General features: G+C 41.3%; 2 protein-coding genes across 18 annotated transcripts in view; both read right to left on the reverse strand.

Moving 5' to 3' along the window:
• Positions 1-2: 2 nt before the first annotated feature.
• Positions 3-12,946, reverse strand: phf11 (PHD finger protein 11). Of its 2 annotated transcripts, XR_003269928.2 has the most exons (19): positions 12,557-12,946; positions 10,683-10,787; positions 10,461-10,594; positions 10,293-10,327; positions 10,112-10,215; positions 9,320-9,390; positions 9,153-9,202; positions 8,985-9,064; positions 8,873-8,895; positions 7,674-7,741; positions 7,496-7,584; positions 7,360-7,379; positions 7,004-7,038; positions 6,854-6,906; positions 6,426-6,585; positions 4,959-5,330; positions 4,797-4,868; positions 1,031-1,146; positions 564-701 (listed from the first exon to the last, which is right to left on the reverse strand). XR_003269928.2 is itself a non-coding variant. In XM_026144385.2 (18 exons), the coding sequence occupies exons 1-18, from the start codon at positions 12,662-12,664 to the stop codon at positions 625-627; spliced, it is 1,656 nt and encodes a 551-aa protein (XP_026000170.1). In that variant the 5' UTR covers positions 12,665-12,946; the 3' UTR covers positions 3-624. The 2 variants fall into 2 exon arrangements, 1 of the variants encoding a protein (XP_026000170.1); XM_026144385.2 differs by lacking the exon at positions 1,031-1,146 and having other exon boundaries at positions 3-701.
• Positions 12,947-13,423: 477 nt separating this feature from the next.
• Positions 13,424-24,734, reverse strand: part of mcf2lb (mcf.2 cell line derived transforming sequence-like b) — a 55,263-nt gene continuing 43,952 nt past the window's right edge. For 5 of the 16 annotated variants that reach the window (XM_080290381.1, XM_080290380.1, XM_080290383.1 and 2 more), the window contains exons 14-34: positions 24,369-24,427; positions 24,188-24,273; positions 23,970-24,036; positions 23,765-23,880; positions 23,588-23,657; positions 23,400-23,492; positions 22,961-23,053; positions 22,733-22,858; positions 21,510-21,731; positions 21,324-21,416; positions 21,154-21,232; positions 20,974-21,079; positions 20,717-20,823; positions 20,357-20,449; positions 19,875-19,934; positions 19,291-19,356; positions 19,065-19,142; positions 18,525-18,634; positions 15,798-15,910; positions 15,606-15,709; positions 13,424-15,509 (exon numbers count right to left, since the gene is read on the reverse strand). In XM_080290381.1, coding sequence (XP_080146507.1) covers positions 15,430-15,509; positions 15,606-15,709; positions 15,798-15,910; positions 18,525-18,634; positions 19,065-19,142; positions 19,291-19,356; positions 19,875-19,934; positions 20,357-20,449; positions 20,717-20,823; positions 20,974-21,079; positions 21,154-21,232; positions 21,324-21,416; positions 21,510-21,731; positions 22,733-22,858; positions 22,961-23,053; positions 23,400-23,492; positions 23,588-23,657; positions 23,765-23,880; positions 23,970-24,036; positions 24,188-24,273; positions 24,369-24,427 — 2,021 coding nt within the window. In that variant the 3' untranslated portion in view covers positions 13,424-15,429. The remainder of the gene's footprint in view (positions 15,510-15,605; positions 15,710-15,797; positions 15,911-18,524; positions 18,635-19,064; positions 19,143-19,290; positions 19,357-19,874; positions 19,935-20,356; positions 20,450-20,716; positions 20,824-20,973; positions 21,080-21,153; positions 21,233-21,323; positions 21,417-21,509; positions 21,732-22,732; positions 22,859-22,960; positions 23,054-23,399; positions 23,493-23,587; positions 23,658-23,764; positions 23,881-23,969; positions 24,037-24,187; positions 24,274-24,368; positions 24,428-24,734) is intronic. The other 11 variants (XM_026144530.2, XM_080290372.1, XM_080290375.1 and 8 more) reach the window with 10 other exon arrangements.

A 24,734-nucleotide genomic window follows, 5' to 3' on the forward strand; every position in this document is an offset into this window, starting at 1 on the left:
TGTTTTGTTTTTTTTTGTTTTTTTAAATCATAGTAAAGTCAGAAAAACAGCACATCAGGTTTTTCTTTGGGGTGCCAGTAAACTAGAACATGTTAACACTTTCTGCAAAAATGAAAAATATAAAATGATCAGAGTATGGGAAAAAAAATATAAAACTGCTCAAGTAACTTAACTTCAAGTGATTAATCCAACACATCTCTGGCATACTGTCATTACCGTCTTAAAACATTTTACTTTTTAAAACTCCTCTTTGATAAATAACATAAGAAAAAACAGACACTATGAACATAGAAATTCCTTAAACATATGGTAAACCTTTTTCAGTGTTTTTTTTTTTTACAGTTTAAGAATCTTGTGGGATATAGTTTGATATAAATCTTTGTATTGTACAATAATATAGAAAAAAAAGAACAGTCTTGAATTCCAAAAAAACAAACATTTTTAGTAACTCAAATACAGCAAAACAAACAAAAAAAACTTGAATCATTTCAGTTAATCACTCAGCTAAAATATCATTCATATTAAGGCCTACTCCATATAAAAGTATAAAATTTTTTTATAAAATGTAATCACAGACAAAAGAACCTAGCTTTAATAGCTAACACTCAGTAGCTGCTCATCAGCTCATTTTCTCAGTGCTGAGACGACATCTTTCATCGCTGCCGCTGCCTTCTGCAGTTCCATTTGTTTTTTCTGTAGCTCTGTAACCACAGTGAACTGTCATTTAGTGATTACAATAAAAAAGGAGAAACATCTTTTAAAAATAAAACAACAAAAAGTAAAACGACTTAATAGCAATTATTTCTACAGTATGTTTTTTCCCCCAAACTTCTGAAATAGTTCCCAAAGAGCTTTTAGCTGGAAAATTGGCATTTCAGTAATGCTGTGCACTGTGTCCTTAATAGATTTGCAGAAACGTGACTAGTGGAGGACAAAAACTGTTGCAGGCTTTAAGGGGAAAAAAACAACCTGCAGAAGATGAACAGTATCTGAAAGTCACATCATTAAGAAAAAAAACCCAATCAAAGACCTGGCAAAGGACTTGAGAGGTGCATCTGGTCCTGCCATATATCTCTGCAAAGTGTCCAGGAGCTCAGTGACACAAACCCCAGTGTCTAATAATCGTGCCCAGATGTCAGATGGTGTCTAATCAGCCACATTAGGACAGAAGTTGGATCAGCCTGTCATTGCAATTTTTAACTTTATTAACTTGATATTTGAATTATGCCCTTATATGGTTGTAGATTTTGGTTTCCACTGACCACTGCTGTTTCATTTTTTTCTCATTGAATTACAGAATATATCAATACACACAGTTTCCATGGTATTGTAAATGCTATGAGTATCTATAGGTGCGCATGCGCCAACCAGCGTGCAGCCTGTTACAGTCGCTCCTGCTTTTCTCTTAGTTTAGCTCTTTTTTCTTACGTATTCTTTTTTTTTTTTCTGACTTGTATTTTCCTCCATTTTCTATCTCTTACTCAATCATGTGGATTGAGAGAGTTTTTGTTCTTCTGGTGGCCGTGGAACTGTTACTTTTATCATGGAACGGGACCGCGGCACATCTCCTACATGCACGGACTGTTTACTCCAGAGATCAGCTGATCGCCCTGATGCCGGCCGGCTCGCTGGCCAGGCCCGCAGAAGTGCCCGCAGAAGTACCAGCTGAAATTTGGAGGAAAACACATCGGGGATGCAGAGGTCAAGGACAGAAGAGAAGAAAAAAGGTGACGGTGAGACAGCGGAGGCTCGAAGCGAGGAGGAGGTTTAAACCGTGTCTGCCGTCTATCGTGATGGGAAATGTGCGATCGTTGGCAAGTAAAATCGACGAGCTCTCAGCACTGGTACGGAGTCAGAGGGAATACCGAGAGTGTAGCCTGATGTGTTTCACCGAATCATGGCTGCACCAGGTCATTCCCGATGAGAATGCTTCCGTGGAAGGCTTCCACACTGTTCGGGCGGACAGGGACAGCATCGCTAGCGGTAAGCGTAAAGGAGGTGGGCTTGCTGTTTTAGTTAACAACCGGTGGTGTAACCCTGCCAACATAACAATCAAAGAAAGGATTTGTTGCCCGGACACTGAACTGTGTGCTGTTGGACTCAGGCCGTATTATTTACCCAGGGAATTCTCTCACGTCATCTTGGTGGCTGTTTATGTTCCCCCCTCTGCTAACCCCACAGCTGCATGTGACACTATCCACTCTGCCATAGCTCGGCTACAGACTCAGCACCCGAGTGCCTTTATTGTGATCTCGGGTGACTTCAACCATGTATCACTGGACAATACACTACCAACATTCAAACAATATGTGGACTGTCCCACCAGGGGAGAGAAAACTTTAGACTTACTGTATGCTAACGTCAAGGATGCATACAGCTCCTCCTCCCTCCCCCCACTTGGTAGGTCAGATCATAACCTGATTCACCTCACCCCCCGCTATGTGCCAATTGTGAGGAGGGAACCTGTGACCACCAGGACTGTTAGGAGGTGGTCAGAGGAGGCAATAGCGGAACTACAGGGCTGTTTCGAGGTGACCGACTGGGAAACACTCTGTGAGCCTCACGCCGAGGACATCAATGGGCTTACTGAGTGTATCACAGACTACATAACTTTCTGCACCGACTCCATTGTTCCAGCTCAGACTGTTCATTGTTACCCAAATAACAAGCCGTGGGTGACTAAGGACATCAAAGCCCTCCTCAACAACAAGAAGAGGGCTTTCAGAGGGGGCAACAAAGAGGAGGTGAGGAAGGTCCAGGTGTTACTAAAGGACAAGATCAGAGAGGCTAAGGACAATTACAGGAGGAAGCTGGAGTGGAAACTCCAGCAGAACAGCATGAGAGAGGTGTGGAGGGGCATGAAGACCATCACTGGATTCAGGCCAACCAACAGCATGGGAGCTGAGGGAGGTGAGAATAGAGCCGACGAGTTGAATCTGTTTTTCAATAGATTCGACACCACAGTGTCTGCTCCCACCCCCACAACCTCACCTGCAGTCAGCCTGGAATCCAGAGCCACACCACTGTGCCAGCCTCTCTCTTCACATGTTGCCTCCTGTGAGATTCCTGACACCCCTCCCCCACCCATCACCTTCACTCAATACCAGGTTGAGATGCAAATGAGGAGACTTCACTCAGGCAAGTATGCTGGACCAGACGGAGTGAGTCCCCTTGTCCTCAAGGCCTGTGCCCCCCAGCTGTGTGGAGTCTTTCATAAACTGTTTATGCTGAGTCTGAGTCTGCAGAGGGTCCCGGTGATGTGGAAGACATCATGCCTCGTCCCTGTACCAAAGACGCCTCGTCCCAGTGGCCCCCAGGATTACAGGCCCGTGGCACTGACCTCCCACATCATGAAGACCCTGGAAAGGCTCATCCTGGACCAGCTGCGACCCATAGTAAGACCACATCTGGATCCCCTTCAGTTCGCTTATCAGCCTCGTCTCGGAACAGAGGACGCCATCATCTACCTGCTCAATCGTGTGTCTACACCCATCTGGACCAGCCGGCGAGCACTGTGAGGGTCATGTTTTTTGACTTTTCCAGTGCTTTCAACACCATCAGGCCGACCCTCCTGGGTGATAAGTTAGCAGCGATGCAGGTGGATGCTTCTCTGGTGTCCTGGATTGTTGATTACCTGACAGGAAGACCACAATATGTACGTCTCCCACAGTGTGTGTCTGACAAGGTGATTAGCAACACAGGGGCACCACAGGGGACTGTCCTCTCCCCCTTCCTCTTCACCCTCTACACCACAGACTTCAGCCACTGCACAGAGACCTGCCATCTTCAGAAGTTTTCTGATGACTCTGCGGTGGTTGGATGCATCAGCAGGGATGATGAGACAGAGTACCGGGCTGTGGTCGACTCCTTTGTCACGTGGTGTGAGCAGAATCATCTGCAGCTCAACGTGGCAAAGACCAAGGAACTGATCGTGGACTTCAGGAAGACCAGGAAACACTTGACCCCTGTTTCAATCCAGGGGGTCAGTGTTGACATTGTGGAGGACTATAAATACCTTGGAGTACACATTGACAATAAACTGGACTGGGCTAAAAACACCACAGCACTTTACAGGAAGGGCCAGAGTCGTCTCTATTTTTTGAGGCGACTGAGGTCCTTCAACATCTGCCAGAAAATGCTGAGGATTTTCTATGAGTCTGTGGTGGCCAGTGCGATCCTCTATGCTGTTGCATGCTGGGGGAGCAGGCTGAGGGTCGCAGATGCCAACAGACTTAATAAACTGATCCGTAAGGCCAGCAATGTTGTGGGGATGGAGCTGGACTCCCTCAAGGTGGTGTCGGAGAGGCGGATGCTGTCCAAGATAAAGACAATGTTGGATAACACCTCCCACCCACTCCATGACATGTTGGTCAGTCACAGGAGCTCGTTCAGTGAGAGACTGAGATTACCGAAAAGCACCACTGAACGACACAGGAAATCATTCCTGCCTGTGGCCATCTCCCTGTACAACGCATCCACTTAACACACTGTTTGCTGCTACAACTACACATGTTTCTTTTCCAAATATTTATTTATAAGTGACTTATGTATGTATGTATGTATATATATGTATATATTGTACTATTCTTAGTTAGCGTATTGTCTGTCTTGTCTTAATGTTGGTTTAAAATGGAGCACTGTAACAAAAAATAATTTCCCCCAGGGATCAATAAAGTATTCTGATTCTGATAGGTCATCTGTTGAAACCTCTTGAAATGCTATCAATGAAGCAGACATTAACTTCTGTTAATCGGCCAACTAATACCACACCCCTAGAGCAGTACTGTGTACTTTACCTTCTTGCTGCTTAGCCACAAATTCTGACAATTTTCCAGAAGCTGCCATCACCGACAGTGCAAGATCATATTCTGTGGAGAAAAAAATAAAATTTTCACAATCCCCAGTTTAAAACATTAAAAAAGGTCAGACAGAGTCTCATAAGTGTCATGCACCCTTACCCTCCTGGCTGGCCTGATCTGACTGGATTTTGCTGGAGATATTTTTCATCCCATCAAGGAAGTCAGTGAAGATGGCCTCTGTACATCCTGCTGCATTACAGCTTTTCCAGAAGCTGCTGGAGTCAATTTTGGGCTCTGGACTTGAGGGAAGTGCCACAGGAGAGGAAGAGGAGGAGTTAATGGATACACTGGCGCATTCAGGCGGAGCCAGGGCTGTGGCCGAGCTAGTGCAGGGAGGTGAAGTATGAGACTTCAGGGAGGTGAAGTATGGAGGGGGAGATTTGGACTGGCCAGGAGAGGGAGGGGGTGAGACAGAGGATCCACCGGTGAGTTGACCCGGGGTTTGGACAGCGTTCTGCTTGGGACTGGACCCTAAGAAGAGAGTTAGTTCTATAAGTAATCCCAGCTTTTTATCATTTCAAAACCCTTACTCCTGTCTGATTCTTAAAAAATCTACACATTTCATGCAACAGCAACTTCCTAAGCTTTCTAGATAAGTGTTTGACATGGCACATTTCTTCTTTCTACGTTTTTCAGTGAATGTGTCTTAATAATTTCATTGTGTGCTTTTTCAAACAAAGCTTGCACATAACCTTCACTTTGCGTTTTATAAATGTGAAATACTCTCGTAGCGCGACTTCTTTCTCATTCATAAAAATCATAAAGATTAATCAGCCACAAGATTAAAATCACCTGCCTTAATATTAGATCTGCTTTGTGCCACAGTAACACCTTTGAGCTGTCAAGGCAGGGATTCCACAAGCCCTCAGCAGGTTTCCTGAGGTATCAAGAACTAATATGACAGTAGCAGCTCGTTTAAGCTGCAAGGCAGGGCCTCATGGATGGGTCTCATTTTGTCAGCAGATCCCATAGATGTGCAATTGTGTTAAACTACTTGCTGAGATCATAAACTCACCAAGAAGTGCTTAAAGTTCTAGAAAACAAATTTTATATTCCTCTTTTTTTGCAATCAGGATAGTCCTTTTTACACCACAAAGCTACTTCCTTCTTTTATATATAGCCTATGGCTGTTGTAACTGCAATTCATAGCCATCAAGTCCTTAAACGTCCCATTTTTCAAATTCAAATGCATCAACTTTCAGAGGCAATTCTTGTTCCCTATAGTAGCCCACCCAGACTATACTACGGAAGAGGATTAGGGACACTGGAAAAAAAAAATCTGGGGAAAAAAAAATCTGAGAAAAAAGTCAGACTTGTTCATCAAAATGATGTTTTTTTTCAGAATTCTGAGAAAAAAGTCAGAATTCTGACTTTTTTCTCAGAATTCAGGAAAAGAAGAAAAAAGAAAAAAAAAGACGTGCCCATTTCCCCCCCCCCCCCAGTGGCCCTAATCCTCTTCCGTACTATGCAGGTGTCTTTATAGTTTTGCCTAACTGCTGTGTAATCATTATCAAAGCTCTTTGTTCTTATAAAACATTTGATCAGTCCCAGGAGGAGAAACCTTACCCTCATGTTCATCTACGACCGGCTCTACATCTGCATTAACCAGAACATCTTCAGGTGGAGCAGATTCAGTCTGAGGTGAGAGTTCACCAGCTGACATTGTAAGTGACTGGGTCTGTATGCAGATCTTTACGGGAAGCAGCAGACTCTCTGACTCAGCATCCTCAGAAGACAAAGAAAACACATCTCATCACACCTCATATGAATCCCATGCAAAAAAGAGGGATTTCCTTTAGTGACAAAATCTATATATATTTCTCTATATCTATATCTATCCATAGATAGAGAGAGAGATAAATAAAGAGAGAGAGATATATATATAGAAGACCAAATCTTCATAGTTCTAAATTACCAAACATTAAATGTATAACAAAAAAAAGACCATTTATAGCTGCTAAAGACAACGATTAACACAATATCAGAGAACTCACTGATTCTATGATTGTGTCGTCTTCATCATTAAATTCATCCTCAATGCGATTTCCTAAAAGAACCAGACAAGAGGAGTTTGAAAAAATAAATATTTATATCTTTAAAAAAATATTTAGCAAACTATACACACTGAATCAACAACTGCTTACCTGATAAAGACACAGCAGGACTCTTGGTGTCTCTTCTGTAAAGTGGAGAATATAATTTCAAAAAACGACCCTCTGCTGACATTTTTTACAGACCAAGAAAAGAAAAAGTATGTATGCAAAAGTCCTTTGGGGAAAAACTAAGCTTTCATAGGGGATAATTGCATTCATAACACATGTTTGTGCCTTTTGGTGGTGCTTTGATAGGCTGCAGTTTACTGAAACTTGCAGGTAATTAGCTTTACTGGTTAACTCTGGACAACTTTTCATAATTTTATATACATATAATTTAGAATTACAAATATTAGTGAGACCCCCCCCCCCCCTGCAGAAACCCCTCCAAAACTAGCAAAACCTACCTGATAACCTCAGGCACAGTCTGCCATCACGAGAAGAGAAATCAACACGTGACAGGACAAAGATGAGACTTCAAATTATTAGACATATTCAGCATACAGTGATGTTATTGAAGAATTGATGAATGATTAGGCGTACTTCGAGCTCTGGGACGGAGTTTGCATTTTCATCTATATCAGACTCTAATGGGGCGTATATATCCATTGGAGTGTTATTGTCATTGTCAACTATATATATAAGATAAAAGAAAGGGGTTTGTTAGCTAGAGTGATAAGCCCACAGAGGTTACATTTTCTTCCCTTGCAACGGGGTTGACCTGAATTTGAAGAATCGGAGAGTCTCCTCTTCCGGCGAAGCTTAGGTTTCAAGAGGGTCTCCTCCCGCCTGTAACAAAGGTAAGGAATCATCACAGCTGTTTGCAAGGTTTGCACCATTTTTATTGTAACCAACAGGACACAATTTGCTCTTCTCATTTCTTTATATTGTCAAGCAGAAATGTTATTTTGTTGTTTGTTGTTATTTTTTTAAAGTGATCTTGAGCAATAGCTCTCCAGGCTTTCTGAAGTCTTTCAAAGTTTTGGTTGCTTTATCGCTCGTTTCCAGTCCAGTCCTTAAACCTGGGCATTTTCAGTTGAATGTTTCTTTTGTTTGTTAAACCCCTTAACACTGATCTATGAATCATTCAAGCTTAAAAAGTGCACTTACCTTAAGGGATAAACCAGTGAACCCATTTGAAATTGTATTTTCAGGCACTTTGTTACTAGCTGCCTGTTGCAAACATGTCACGTCACATCAAGACCTGAGAGATGCATCTGGTCCAGATGATCCATCTATTGTTCACTAAAGCGTCATCAGAAATGGTTTCAGTGTGGCTATCAAAAAGCCATTATTAATGATGCGAAACAGGAAGGAAATTAACAGGTCTTATGGAGTAATGAATTCAAATTGGTAAAATGTTGTCCAGTATGTTTGGAGGAGGTCAGGAGAGAGGGGCAGTCTACACTGATCTGGTGTAGGTCGGTCATAATTTGTGGCTGCATTTCAGCCAGTGGCGTTGGGGATTTTGCCAAAAACGATGGAACATAAATCTAGAAAAGGCAGATTTTCATCCACCATACAATACCACCTGGAAGGTTTCTGATTGGCAAGAAGCCTGGAGAATTATTCCTGTAGAATACATTGACATTTCCAGCTATTCATTCTCTTTTCCTTATCCAATATTGCGGGTCTAAAATGGGCCTATTTCCCATTTCCTAGCAAAATATAAAGAAATGAGCAATGACTTAAGACTATATAGACCCACTTGAGTTCCTGACTTGTTTTGTGGGTGAAAAAAAACCAACAACTGGGGTTTTAAGTGTGAAGTTGTTTAAAGTAAGAACGAACGATGGATCGAACTGTACAGACTTTTAAAATGAGCATTTAAGCTACCATATTAGATATAAGGGTGATATTCTAGCCAAAATTCTGAACGTAAAATTATTGTTCAAGACATAGCGAGCATCCCATACTTACTTGTCACAGTCACTCAACTGTCTCTGTTTAAAAAGCAAAGACAAAAAACTGTAAAAATAACAAGCAAACTTGAAAATAGAACTAAAAAACTTTAAGTGACTGTGAACAACACCTTGGAAGAACTACACATTGTACTGTTAGATGAGCTGGAGTCATAGCTGTGTACAGAGGATCCAGCTGCAGTACCTTCTCCTGCCAATTACAAAGCAATTTAGTATTTGGCACAATGGAAAAAATAACGACTTCATAGTAAATGTCAATCTCTCTGAGCAACACTTACCGTCGGTGTTCTTCTTAAGTGACGCAGGAGCATGTTTGTCACAATATGACCTAAAAACACACATCTGCTAATTACAATGTGATACATAAAAATAAAAAAAACAGAAAAATTAAACCACAGACAAATAAGTCAAAAAAGGGGGGGAAAAGATGTTTGTAAATACTCACATAACAATGCTATTAGACAAACTTTCCAAGCTGATATTACCTTCTCTCTTCTCACAGGTTAGGCAACATACCTCATGAAAACAAAACGGATTGGTTATTTATAACAGAGGAGAACGCACACACAAATGCACCACATAGCTCGCAGGTTAATGATGATAATCTCTGGCTCCATTCCACTGGTGGAGGTTTCTTCCTGTTAAAAGGGAGTTTTTCCTTCTCACCGTCACCAAATGCTTGCTTATGTGTTACTGTACACACTTTTACCTTACAATATAAAATACTCTAAAGTGAACGTTGTTGTCCTTTGGTGATACACAAATAAGGCTGAATTGATGATTGATTTTGTAATGGTATCATCAGACTTGTGGTCATGTCTTTGACTGAGTCTGACTCGAGTATGTTCAGCACCCCAACTGCTGATGTAGGAAATCGCACAGACATGCATGTGTAAAGTCTGCGCTTACACTGTTATTTTGCTTAATTCCTCATGGGATCTACTAATTTTGACCCATTTGGTTAACTACAGAAATTAACTGTTCGAGTCTGTGTTTATCAGTTAGTGCATTGTTAGCAAATCTTAGTCAATCAACTACCATCTGTGCATTCTTGCGATCCATGCTACATTGCTTCACATAGCAAAATTTGGCCTTTTGTTGAAATTACTAAAAAAAAAAAAAAAAACACACACACACAAAAACAACAACAAACCCAAAACTGCAGGATCAAGCTGCTAGAGAGAGATGGGGGCCTCTCCCCCCCAAAAGTCTGTTTTAGTAAATCCATAAATCTAACCTTAGATGGTCCGGGTGCGTTGGGGTTTGGGGAGTTTTTGAGTTTTTTGGAGGTTCTGGGCTTTTTGGTGGAAGAGGCAAACTCATTTGTGGAAGCGCTTTTTTCTGGTCATGAGAAATAAAAATTAAAATCAAAGTCTGTCATACACTGAATAAATAAAGGATAAAAATTCAAAACTTACGTGTTTGCTGCTCAGAGTGAGATGAGCAGTATATCCTGTTAGAAAAACACATAAAACACATTTTTAGACAACTACAATTGTCCCAAGCAGTGCACAGCAGGAGTTTTTATTTTTAGGATAACTGAATATCTTTTTCGACAGGCAATTAAGCAGATCTGTTAAACTGACACATAGCGCCCATGGTCATCATCTTCAATAGTCGTCGCTCCCTCTTTAAGAGCACACGGGTAATGGTAGGACTTTTTGCAGCGTTTGACTTCACACCCAGCAGTGGCTCCCCTTTTCTTACAGTGGTTACAGGTCTAAAGCAAACAAAGGAGTAAGACATTTAAACATTGCTCCCAGTGCGCGCTATACTTTAAAATCACACAATTTCTAATATATATTTACCAGCTTGCTTCCTCGTTTCACCTCATTCAGCACATCCCCCACCGAGAAGCCAAACAGGTCATCGAACTGTGGTGAATCCCGGCAAAAGATGCCAGCAGAAAATAACTGGAAATAACAAACAACACGAAATTCACGTGAAGGACATAAATGAGCATGAAGTAGAAAAACGGTAAATGGACTGGTTCTTATAGAGGGCTTTTCTACTCCACCTTACCACTCAAAGCACTTTATGCAGCATGACTCATTCGCCCAAGCACTTTTCTTCTATGCTTAAGTACTTTCTATCCAACATTGACACTTCAGGGGACACATTGAAGCAATTGGGCCCTGGACTTGGACTGGAGGAACCGCGATTGAACCCAGGGATTGAACCACCAACCTTCAGATTAGTAGATGGCCTGCTCTACCTCCTGAGCTACATCTACCCTAAACTTGTGAGTTCATAAATATGGCATTTGTCCTAAAGCAACTCAAAAGAGGTTAAGGTAATCCAGGTAAGTATGTGTAAATGCATGTGCTTGTGCACGTGTCCCCTCTTGAAGTGTATTTTTTTTTTTAAAAAGTAATAAAAACATGGCTGTACACTTAGATATAATCAGTTAAAATAATAGATTTGGTTTATTAGACTAAGTAAGCCAATACTTAAAATTCATAAACTAGCCACCAAATGTCATGTTTCCTCGGTTAAGATCCTCTGCTAAGCCTTGAGTGCAGACAGCTTGTGCGTGGCTGTGTCTTCAGGCTGAGATCAGGTGACTGACTTGACACTAAGTATACTGCTTTGGCAGAACACTTTGGGTCATTATTCATTCACTCTGAGAAGGGCTGTACAATCACTTTGGCAGCATTTGGCTGAATCTGAGCTGAGACTGTAGCTCTGTACTCTTCACCGTTTATCCTGCCGCGTCTATCGGCAATCCCATCATCAGTAAACACTAGTGCTGGCCATGCTCACAACAAAACATAGATAATGTAGTATGCTTCAGCTCACGATGTGAAGGCTCTTTTGCTGACTTTTTTCTGGCAAAGTCTAATCTGACCTTCATGTTCTTGAGTGTAAACCGCGGTGTGCACCTCGTAAACCGTCTGCATCTCCATTCATGAAGGAGTCTCTAGACAATACTACGCCAACTTACTTGTTTACATGTTATCAAGTTGTTTTTTTTCTCTCAACCAAAGAAAGAATTTGTGTGATCACACACTTTAGTTGTCTTCTGTGGTCTTTCAGGCCTTTTGATGCTGCTGGGCCAAAAAGCGATTGCCTACCAAAAACAGATTTCCAGTATTTGCCAAAAAAAAAAAAGTATCCCTCATGAATAATATAAAGTCATCTTGAGCCACAAGGTAGAAGCTGCAATCAGTTTTTGGCAAAATGACTTTTCTATATCTTTTATTTGTCCACATAAAAAGTCTCAGTGACACTGACAAAAATAACTTTAAGAGGATCCAGGAGGACAGCAGAACTACATGGAACCCTTGGAAATCAGTTATGGCAGTGTTTTCCTGCTTTTTAAGAACGTACCACCTTCATCTGTATCCACTGTGATGCCATTAGAAGCATATACGGCACAAACTGTGCCGATTAGTGTTAATCGTCGCATTTTAATGTTACAGCAATTGCAACAGAACTCATCTTTAAACTGCTGGAAAGTTTATATGCATGAATCAATTTGTACGTTTATCAAAGGTGGTAGCCTATAAGGAAATTAAAGGCGTCAGGAAAAATTACTCGTGTGCGTTATTTTTATAACTTTTCCACACTTCTTGTCCACAGTTACGTTGTGGACTTAACCGCTGCACTGAGCGGTGAATCAAGTCCTCGTCGTTACACACGAAATAAAGACGAAGAACAAAAGAAGCGTGCTTGTATTTACCAGGCAGTTCTGGTGAGCCGTGACTTCATCTTTAGTCGACAAGGTTCCGGTAATCTTCGTCTCTTTGGATCGCTGACAAAGTATGCAGGCCACTCTGCTATTGCTCATTTTTTACCGACAAACACACCGCTTCCACTTTTTCTATCAGGCTTGCTCGCATGCGTCCATGTTGAATCAGCGCTGCTGTTCAAAAACGATTTCTTATCTACTTCACCGCCCATTTCTTTGGGGTTGCCAGGTTCTATCAGAAACATCCTCCTTTCAGTCACCACCGCATGGAAACGCATTTCAATCGACGGAGAGAGAAACTGATGCGAAATTGCGACTAATATCCATCTTCTTTGGATAACTATTTTTAGGTTACCTTCACTTTAATACCCGACAAGAAAAAAAAAACTAACCTTTGGCTGCTCACCAAATAAGATTCATTGTCGGCTTATTATTTCCGGTGAATATAGAGCTATGATATTAATCGATAATAATACAATATTTTGTATTTTTTAAAGTTAAAAAAAAAAAATTAGTAAAAAAAGTGGAGGCAAAAGCAACCTACATTGCAACCTATATTAGTTCACGGTTCAACCCATTGTCTATCTAAGGAAATGATCCTTAATACTAGTTTCTTATGGGGTTCCAAAAGCCGTAAATAAATAAAGAGAGATTTATTTATTGGGGGGAAAGCTATGAAAAGACCTGGCAACCCGTTAATTTGTTTCAGTTTCGTTTCTCGCTTTTTGTTGTTAGCCTACGACCACAGCTCTTTGAGAAACAGCTGGTTACAGAAATGTTTCAGGATGACTCAGAAATCAAAAGCAGAAGGCTTCAGATTACATCTCAGCACCGAGAGAGAGAGAGAGAGACAGTAAGTGAATTGTCACAAGTCATTTATGTAAAAAACAAAACAAAACTGGACAAGTCACAAAGCAGTGACATCACCATACTTAATGTACAATATAGCATCTCCTTTAACAAACATGACAGACACATATTAATAAACAATATCTACATTCCAAACATTTTCCCTCTGCTGGGAATAAGTTAGCCTATACAGTGATCTCCCATTATTCACATGGATACATTTGTAAAACTGTAGCATATATGAAAATGCACAAAGAGTTTGACCAGGCTATCAGAGACAAAAGCAAAAGGACAAAAGCTCACACACACAAACTCTGGAGAGCTGGTGACAGAACAGGTTTCTAATGACAGACTGACAGCAGACAGGAGGAGAGTTTACAGACAACAATAAAATTAAAGAGTGGATGAATATCTGTGGGTGCTTCATACAAATAAATAAACTTTTTTTTTTTTTTTTTAAAGTGGACAGAGTTGGCTCTCAGGAAAAATTCATTCAAGCTAAAGAAAGTGGACATTGCCCTCTTTCTCATTCAGAGTTAAAATATGAACTCCTGAAGAAATTAGTGCATGTGAACACAAAGACAGCTGTTGTCCACTAACCTCTCCCCGCTTTTAGTGTGAGCATAAATAGATGCATTTGCTGAGATCAGTCCTGCTGGCCCATTCATACATCTATTACATTATCAGCACGTGGATCTTCTGTCTCCATGACAGATCTATACAGTGAAATTACCATATGCATGTGTTTTGTTCCTTCACAGTAAATGTATAACATTCTGAATGTGCAGTGTATGTGAGAGGTTAGAAAAATTAAATAAAAATGCAGTTTTGTTTCATTAACTCATGACTGCCAATGGCAGGAAAACACAGCAAATATGTCTCCTCATATGCCACACAGGGTGAGATCCTATATGCTAAAATGTGATGGAAATACCCCCTGGTAGCCCAGCCCTGTTGATTTTCATGCTGTCAGCCCGGTGTTTTTTCTTGGTTAATTGTTCTTTAGGTTGATAATTAATGATCTATAATCTATGTTCAGGAGGTAAGCATCCCTTGGAGTAAGGGGTAGGAGGTTGTCATTCAGACTGTCATTGTCAGAGTGCAGTCTTTGCCCTCTTAAAGGTGTGGCTGGTTTGTATTTGCTATTGGCAACTCAGAAGAAGAGCTTTTTGGAAGAGCTGAAGCTCTGCTGGTCTTTTCCTATTATGGCAGGTGTGCTAGGACCTTGAACATTGGGACATGGGGGGCACTGCAACATGGGACCTGTCTTTGATTTCTTATAATGAAAAGAACAAGAGAAAAGATGTGTTCATACTGGGGCATTCCCACTGAGCTGTAAACATGATGAAACAGGCATATGGAATAGCAGATGTGCCTGCATTCTTCAGGCGTCGTCTGTCACTCAACCAGGGGTGCGGCCACCTCCTGGAGAGCAATGTGGGGTGTCCCATCTGTGTAATCTGTGCAGCGGCATCTTGGGGAACACCCTGTACATTTGTGAGGTTCTGTCAGCCTGTGGATTCACGTTACCAGCCACTGGTTGACTAGAAGTTGTCTGTTCCTCTTGATGCTGCTTTAAGTCATCCACTTTGTTTACTGCCACTGGCAGTAAGGAAGAAGTAAAACAGTACAGAAGTTTGATGACTGTGGTTCTGTGAAACCCAAGATGATTGCCAGTCATGCTGGTCACTTGGAAAATTTCAGCATGAGAAGTTTCATAGAGCTCATATGTAGCCTACCAAGTTATTTATAGTGCATATGCACAGGTAGCCTACACATCATGCATATGATTTTGTTTATATAAGATTTCAACACGTGCAGACTATGAGGAGACATTTTGTTTACTGCCACCGGCAGTGATCCTAGAATTCATAAAACTATAGTTACCTTTGTAACTTCTGTTTTCTGTGGAAAATTGACAAAATTCATGATTACATATGCTGGCAAAACGGTACAGATAGCCACATGATGTAGGAATGATGGCAGTTTGATGATGAAGAAAGTGCAGAGTATTTTCAGGGTTTGATATCAGAGAAGCTTGTGTAGGTCTCACTGCAGCTAGATGATGTGCTGAGGTTCCCAGAGCCACTGCCTTCTGTTTGAAACACAGCCACATTGAGGAGTTAATGCATGTGTAACAAATGCATGTTGGATTTTGACATGATTTATTTGGGACTGTTTCTTAGAATACCTGAGCTGGTGAGAGACTGACAAGACTTTGATTTTCCAATGAGGTTGATAAGATTAGCAGCAGGAATCCAACCCTCCTTAGATGTGTTTAAGTTACGCACAAGCCTAGACACAAAAGTATAGTTAAACCAATGCTTCTAAATTATAGATTTTTTTATTAGTTCACATAGATAATATAAGGTTGTAACCTCACCACTGTCCATCGTCCCCCTCCTTGACCAGCTGCACTACATCTCCGCTCTTCACAGAGAGCTCTTGAGCGCCACCGATCTCATACTCAGCCGTGACGGTGTATTTTCCAGCACACTGTTCATAGTCAAGATAAGAGACGGATTCAAGAGAAATTCAGCAATCTTTCCAGATCATGAGTAACACGTTAAGATAATTCCATAAATGGATTTCCATTAATGTCACACAATACAAAAAACAATTGCATGCCTTCAGTTACCATAGGCTCTTCCAAACCTCCAAAATCATGTTTCATGCGTGTTGAATTGTCTCTTCTTCACTTTACACTACAGTTTTAGATCTATTAGAAAGTAATGGCTTTATGACAGTTCTGAAGTCATTCTGTGACAGCTCAGATTAATAAGACTCAGCAGTAATTGATATCAGAGTTTTGACAAAAGGTTAGCAAGAGTTGAAATCAGCTTTAAGCTTTCAGCTGTTTGTGGAAGTCTTTCTTCTGAATTTATCAGTATTGGAAAGCAGCAGCATCCTCCTACGAGCACAACAGTGGCAACTTTATCAAGTACTTATAAAGTTACAGTTTTAAACTGTTACTATTAACTAAAGTGTACAGCAATACTTTTCTACAATGGCAGAAAGACTTGCACACATTATATGGTAAATGGCCTGTATTTATATAGCGCTTTTAATAGTCCCTAAGGACCCCAAAGCGCTCTACATATGCAGTCATCCACCCATTCACACACACATTCACACACTGGTGATGGCAAGCTACATTGTAGCCACAGCCACCCTGGGCGCACTGACAGAGGCGAGGCTACCGGACACTGGCGCCACCGGGCCCTCTGACCACCACCAGTAGGCAACGGGTGAAGTGTCTTGCCCAAGGACACAACGACCGAGACTGTCCAAGCCGGGGCTCGAACCGGCAACCTTCTGATTACAAGGCCTATATAATACAGGGAGTGCAGAATTATTAGGCAAATGAGTATTTTGTCCACATCATCCTCTTCATGCATGTTGTCTGTATAGGCTCGAAAGCCTACTACCAATTAAGCATATTAGGTGATGTGCATCTCTGTAATGAGAAGGGGTGTGGTCTAATGACATCAACACCCTATATCAGGTGTGCATAATCATTAGGCAACTTCCTTTCCTTTGGCAAAATGGGTCAAAAGAAGGACTTGACAGGCTCAGAAAAGTCAAAAATAATGAGATATCTTGCAGAGGGATGCAGCAGTCTCAAAATTGCAAAGCTTCTGAAGCGTGATCATCGAACAATCAAGCGTTTCATTCAAATAGTCAACAGGGTCGCAAGAAGCGTGTGGAAAAACCAAGGCGCAAAATAACTGCCCATGAACTGAGAAAAGTCAAGCGTGCAGCTGCCAAGATGCCACTTGCCACCAGTTTGGCCATATTTCAGAGCTGCAACATCACTGGAGTGCCCAAAAGCACAAGGTGTGCAATACTCAGAGACATGGCCAAGGTAAGAAAGGCTGAAAGACGACCACCACTGAACAAGACACACAAGCTGAAACGTCAAGACTGGGCCAAGAAATATCTCAAGACGGATTTTTCTAAGGTTTTATGGACTGATGAAATGAGAGTGAGTCTTGATGGGCCAGATGGATGGGCCCGTGGCTGGATTGGTAAAGGGCAGAGAGCTCCAGTCCGACTCAGACGCCAGCAAGGTGGAGGTGGAGTACTGGTTTGGGCTGGTATTATCAAAGATGAGCTTGTGGGGCCTTTTCGGGTTGAGGATGGAGTCAAGCTCAACTCCCAGTCCTACTGCCAGTTTCTGGAAGACACCTTCTTCAAGCAGTGGTACAGGAAGAAGTCTGCATCCTTCAAGAAAAACATGATTTTCATGCAGGACAATGCTCCATCACACGCGTCCAAGTACTCCACAGCGTGGCTGGCAAGAAAGGGTATAAAAGAAGAAAAACTAATGACATGGCCTCCTTGTTCACCTGATCTGAACCCCATTGAGAACCTGTGGTCCATCATCAAATGTGAGATTTACAAGGAGGGAAAACAGTACACCTCTCTGAACAGTGTCTGGGAGGCTGTGGTTGCTGCTGCACGCAATGTTGATGGTGAACAGATCAAAACACTGACAGAATCCATGGATGGCAGGCTTTTGAGTGTCCTTGCAAAGAAAGGTGGCTATATTGGTCGCTGATTTGTTTTTGTTTTGTTTTTGAATGTCAGAAATGTATATTTGTAAATGTGGAGATGTTATATTGGTGTCACTGGTAAAAATAAATAATTGAAATGGGTATATATTTGTTTTTTGTTAAGTTGCCTAATAATTATGCACAGTAATAGTCACCTGAACACACAGATATCCCCCTAAAATAGCTAAAACTAAAAGCAAACTAAAAACTACTTCCAAAAACATTCAGCTTTGATATTAATGAGTTTTTTGGGTTCATTGAGAACATGGTTGTTGTTCAATAATAAAATTATTCCTCAAAAATACAACTTGCCTAATAATTCTGCACTCCCTATATAGCACGAATACTGGGAATCGTTCCATCACTGTTGTCTGAAGCTATGAGCAACACTGACATAAAAGTGTATTCTATTTCTGCTGGCAGTGTTATGGTACCAACAATGATATCAAATGTCTGAAAACTTTGAATGTAACCTTAGATATAAATACTGGATACCATAGCACCAACACTGTGATTACAAGCCTGCCATCTGTTAGTCATACACAGCGACTCACCAGCTTCTTGCCATTTTCGTCTTCTGGGTCAGAGTTAAGAGGATCTTCAGCGCTGGAGTAGCCGTCATGTTCCCCTGAGGCATCGAGTGACAGGGAGGCTTTATTCCAGCCTGAACAGAAGAGGCAAAAAACAAAACAAAACAGGTGCTTAGTTTGCAGCAACATTCAGCCTCAGCTACTGTCAAACATGTACGTGACCTGAAGGGAGAGTGATGAGTATGGAAGAACCACGATAAGGTCCCCATTGTTAGAACAAAAGTGGCTAAAATCAGGAATCCCAGATTACACAATCAGATCCACAACTATGCACTACAGAAAAACTCCAAGATGGTGGAGACTGGCATGCAACTTCATATTTTAAACTTTCTTCAAACAGAGGTATAAAGTGGGCAGGCAAACATGCCTCTGTGTCAGAGGGTATTCTATGATTTTCTCTGCACTTGAAGGGGATGTGGAAAAGACAAACGCGCTGCCTTTAAAAGGTTCATAGCAGTGAAACACCCTGACACAGCCAGCTGTGGCAGGTTAGTGCCAATATACCTCTCCACTTTGTCTGTAAGAGACTAGAGGTGCTGAACCACCTGGCTCTGGTCAGGTGGAGGGCTGGAGGACCTGCATCTGAGGGACAGGAGGCAATGGAAACACAGCTAGTCACTTTTCCTGCTGTAGCTGCAGCCAACCAAACCTGTGTAAGACCTTGGATGTATTCAAGCATTATGGAAAACAACTAACCCAGCAAGGAGGCTATGCAGTGGCTGAACATTACCTTTAAAGCCAAATGGTGTGGGATCACTCTGGCGTTTCGTCTTGTGATCTGGGCTGGTGGGAGATCCTGGGGGAAAAAAGTAAAAAGAAGAGATGAGGTTGAAAGTTAAATCAAGAAAGACATAATTATCAAAAAGTAATATTCAACAGGCCTATTTTCATGAAAGGAATGAAGGAAAGGTATAAAGGAGGCATAGAAAACAGCACTTTCTCAGCTCAGACTAATAAAACAAACAAAAGTCAACTAATACAGAGGTAGAAAAGTAACTCTAACTAAAACAGCACCTGCAAAAAGTAGCTGAACTCTGCAAGATTTCAGAATAGAAGCTGCTGCCATAGAAAAAGTGCTTCAGCAACACAGAGGCCGCTCACGGGAGACATTTTGACATGTTACAGTATGCAGGTGTAAGGTTTTTGCACTTCTGTGGTTCTGATATTCTGCATGCTGATTTATTCTGTTTACCCTGACATAACTTTCAACACCTGCTCAGATTCACATGCTTTTCTTAACAAAGTCAAAATGTCAACTGTGCAAATGCCATTACATTGGATGAAATAAAACTGGGGTCTAGAGCTGTGCGATACCTGATGATGGGAAGACTGTCATGGGCAATGTAAAACTTTTGTCATCAGTACTTGAGGGCTCTGTGGAGGGAAGCATGCAGCATTTCTGACTAAAAGGCTTTAATAAAATCCCCCAGATACTTTCTCCAGACTGAGCAACAGTCACACACTCATGTCTTTGTGGTAAAAGTGAAAAGAGTGCTGTCAGAAGTTAGCTTTACCCAGAAGTTGTGACAAAGTCAGGAAATAGGTTAAAAACATAATTGTATATGATCTATGATGATTTATAGCAATAACTTCCTGCAAACTCACTTGAGCCTGATTATTTCTTGTCCTAAAGACATGAGAGTGATCCAGCTTCTAACTGATGTAATATTAGTGTCTTAAGATGATTAAACAAAAATGTATTGCGTCACACTAAATGGAAAAATCCTTTTTTTGTTTCACAGATGCAGAAGATGACATATCAGGTGGATAATGGAAAATCTCTGGCTTGCAGTTACCTTTCTGAGCTTTGAGGTTACTGAAGCCCTGTAAAGTAAAGCGCTTTTTAGCCACAGCAGCTCTGTCTGAGGTCGGGCTTGTCACACCCTCATCTGACTCAGACGGAAAGCAAGGAGACAAGACAGACGGACAAAAAGAATTAAGGAAGAAGGTAAGTTGGGTTAAGAGGGAATCAATACGGAGGGAAAATGGAACTTGATTCATTGGGAAATGAGAAGTTAAGACACGAACCAATCATAAGAAGTGGGAAAGCACAGAGGTAGGGTAAAACAGAGTTGATGCAACACATGCATTGCAAATGTTACAGTTAAAATTTAACAAGAAACAAGGCGGGTATCCCTCGTGCGCTCTTCACTCACCTTTCCCTGCAGCCTTTACAGAAGAGGAGGAATTGACATCAGGACTGCAGGACTCAGCTTTCTTCTCTTCTCCCTTTTTAATGCTCTTCTGGCCTGTCTTGAATGGGCTGCAAGTGGAGAAGAGAGCAACATGAGAAGCTTCAACAATTTCTGAAAGAACTGGCCCAGATTATTAAAAGTTTACAAAGGGCAATCACATGGAAAATGTTCGTAACACCAGTGAGAGAAAGTAAATGAGGTGGGGAGTTCGGACTTACCTGAGACTTACGGTTCCAGTGGGAACAGGTGGAGCATGGGTGGCCTGATCTGGTGCCCTCTGCTGGCTTGCTTCTGAATGACACAAATGAGAGAAAAACAGCGATGCTGGAACATCACTTCAGCTAAGGCATAAGTTATAGAAAAACTTTCATAATGGCTTTCATAATACATGAATGTACCTCTGCATTCCTCCAGCTGGGTCGTCAGGACCTTCCTGATCTCATTTACCCAAGTGGTTTTGACTTCAGCCGTTGGTGCCTGAGACAAAAAGGATGTACACCCCTCAAAATCTAACCATTATCAGAGTATTTGCTCAGTAGTTGTTCTTTATTAGTCTTTGTTTATTTACCTGAACAATATAGACTTCTTCTCTGGAGTTGCACCAAATTTCAAACTTTTTGTTGTCTCCTTTTGCATTCTCAGTGATGCCCACGGCTCTCATCTGTTCAATAAACAGTGAAGAGAAATATGCATCTTTGTTACCACATCAGTAAAAAAAGAATCAAATGCAATTTGCAACCTTAGATGGGCTCACATTCAAGGACTGCTTGAAGCTGTATGAAGGAGCTTTCTCATAACCTTCCCCGTTCTCCTCTCTCCTCTTGCAGAAGAGCAGGGCCTTCTCGTGGAGGAAGAGGTGTCTCTGCATGGGCTTGAAACGGGCCAGATCCTTAACCTTGGCATGGCCTTTCTTGTGCTCGGTCCACACACTGAATGACCCTTGCATAAGCAGTTTACCCAGCTCACTCAGATTACCCTGAGAAATGAATGGGTTGAAGGGAAGAGATACTTTAATTTAAAAACAAAAACACGCTGGATATGCTCTAAAATAGTTTACAGATGCCCAAGTTTGACTTTCACACACCTCAGTCTTTATGCCAAATGTAGCTCTCTTTTGTGCTGTATGCCAGAGTTATCTGAAGTGTCACGATTATGACAAATATATCTTTCTAAATAATTTATATATACACTTGTAAGTGGCTGCCAAGTTTTAACAGGCGCAAGAGCAGAACACTTGTCTAATTTATCCTAATTTCAAAGCTCTCACGTCACTTATCATCATGTTTCCATCTGCTAGATGAAAGTAACAGTGGAATTCAAAAGGAGTTTCACCTTTCTGGACCTTTATATCTCAAATGATCTGTTAACACTTGATCCTTTGACATCAAGGAAGTCGAAGGATCATGTCAGCTCTTTTCTCCCAACAGTTTTCACAGTTTGCACATTATTTTTGAGTGTTACAGATTTGCATATCTGGGCCACAGATATGTTGTTGCAGTGCAGTTCTTTAATGTTTTAAATATCACAAAATATGTAGACTTTCTTACTCGAGTCTTTGTTTGAACTGATTTTACATTTTGATTTAAAAAAAAAAGAGCTTTCAGTTTTGCTTCATGGATTGTAAAAAGCTCTATTATATCATTTAAAAGAACAATTTCACCTCAGAACCTATCTGACGTCCATGACATGTCAGTGACATACACTAAAGTATTGGCTGGCAACTGTTATTCCTTGAATTCAGGTGTTAACAGTCCCATTGCCACAGGTGTAGCCTATAAAATCAAGCACCTAGCCATGCAGTCTCAGTCTACCTTCACAGATATTTGGGCACCTTTGCAGCAGGCCAGTTTGTGAAATTTCTTCCCTTCTAGATATTTAACTATAAACTGTAGGTTATGGTGGCTCTGAGAGTCCATGTAGTGGATGCCAAGCATCTGTTAGGTGACTGATAAACTCTGCGCCTGTTTAATGTCTCACCTCAAATCCTGTAATGGCGATAAGGTGCATGGAGTCATTGACAGCCTTGAGGATCCCCACGATGGAGGTCAGCGCATCCTGCAGGTCATCAGCCCCTTCACAGCCCTTACTGTACTTCAGCATTTCCTGAAGTTAGAAAAAAACCGAAGAAACAGCTCATAGCAACCACACGAAAACAGAAAAAAACAGTTGTAGAGTCTGTTTGATTTGTGGCCAACAGATTCACACCTTCAGTAGCAGCTGGTACTTGGTAATCCTCTGAACCGGCTTCAGGAGATATGAATCTAAACCCAGTTTATGCTCCAGCTTTTTCTGGCATTCCTGATGTAATAAAAAGAAAATGATGTCAAATAAAACATTAACACCTTTTTACTCTGCCCACCTGAGCGTAAATCTCTTTTGAGCTACTGTATCTCACTGAAAAATGTGTTTAACTTGGTAACTTGAGTTGTTATATAATGCTGTGTTTTTCAAATATTATAGCTTTTAATTTCCCACTGGACGCTGGAAAAATCAGTTTGCAATTTTTGGTAACTAGGCAACTGAATTTAAGTATTTATACAAATGAGTTTTTAAAAATATTTTTTGGGAGGTTGTTATTTCCCCAAGCAATGAAATGTTAAATGGGTTAGGCTAACACAAATGTGCTGACGGCTGATTTGTTCACCTGGAAGAAGGCGCAGTCTGAGCACTGCCTCCACAGGCTCTCAGAGCGAGGTTTGTTGTGACAGTACTTCTCATAGATCTGCAGGTCTGTCATCTGAGGGGAAAGCAATGAAAAAGATTTGTACAGCACAGTCCCTTCCTTCAGTAAAATTTGTTGTGTGCCTCTCGGCTATCTCACCCTTTACTCACCCTCTCTAAGAAGCATCTACCAACCAACTCTGGGCAGTCTGTGTACTGCTCCAACTCCCTCAGAAAAGTTCTGGTAAAACAAAAAAAAAAAGAAAAAAGATTTTGAATGTGTTTATTGGCCTTGATGTCCAACACAGGACAGATATGATCAGTGACCACCAGATGGCGCTCCGTTACCTTTTGTGAAAGTGGTAAATTTCCGGCATGTTGCCAAACAAAACCTCCTTTTTGTTCTGCAAAGGCGCAGGGATAAGGTGAGACATTGCTGGATTATCCATCTCAGAGGCGTATCCCTGAAACAAACCAACAAAAGCACAATATGAAATACCCAGAGCAGGAAAAACAGAGAGCGCAGAAAACCTTCTGTGGAGTGATTCTACACCTGTAAGACACAGAGCAGCTCCTCCACGTAAGCCCTCTCAGTTTCCAGCAGCTCGTTCATAACATGTCTGCAGAAAGGCAAAGGCAGAGAGATCAAGTAAGGGGTTTGGTGTACTCAGATAGCTGCACGGAGCTTTAGATCCCCAGATAACCCTTTTCACACAGCCCATCTGCTGTGTAATTTGATTACAGATGAAAGAGTTAGTGTTGATCCCTCACCGCCTGAGCACTGCCAGGTTCTCCTCCTCCTCTGACAGAGAGGTATGTCTGCTGCTACTGTATTCGTTCTTCAGTTGGCCATTTCCCTAAAAAAAAGGGGGGAACATTGGATATGGAACAGACTCCAAAGTCTTCAGAAAACACTTGTACAACAGTTTACAAACAGAATCTTGAGTCTCACTTTTTCACAGTTGCCGGAGTCTGTCTCTGAGCATTTCTTCTCCAGCTTTGCTCTGCGTGCTGGGGATGTGAAAATACAGGGATGATTTTCAACTTATTAAACTATGTAATAACTATTAATAACTTTGATCGTTTTAGCTGGTCATGAGGAATGTGGCATGATATTAGAAAAGCTGCATTCAAGGTTTCCAAATACTTTATTATTGTAAGAAGCTGGTTTCAGCTCAGTAATGCTTGCAGCTTGAAACATCCTTTTTGCAACATGTATATTATACATTGTGTGGCAATTTTGTACAATTAATACAAAGAGGTTATGTGGTTTCTATTACTGTCAATGCTTCAATATACTGACTAATAGAATAGCTGT

This window comes from Astatotilapia calliptera, chromosome 16 (genome assembly GCF_964374335.1).
Source record: "Astatotilapia calliptera chromosome 16, fAstCal68.1, whole genome shotgun sequence".
Taxonomy (NCBI): domain Eukaryota; kingdom Metazoa; phylum Chordata; class Actinopteri; order Cichliformes; family Cichlidae; genus Astatotilapia; species Astatotilapia calliptera.

Bases quoted from the DNA above. Each gene is read 5' to 3' on its own strand.
- phf11 (XM_026144385.2), bottom strand. From the start codon at position 12,664: ATGAGCAATAGCAGAGTGGCCTGCATACTTTGTCAGCGATCCAAAGAG. The intron at 8,896-8,984 runs GTGTTGTTCACA...CTTTTTAAACAG, and splicing joins CAATGTGTAGTTCTTCCAAG to AGACAGTTGAGTGACTGTGA. The intron at 4,869-4,958 runs GTAAGGGTGCAT...TTTTCTCCACAG, and splicing joins AGATCAGGCCAGCCAGGAGG to AATATGATCTTGCACTGTCG.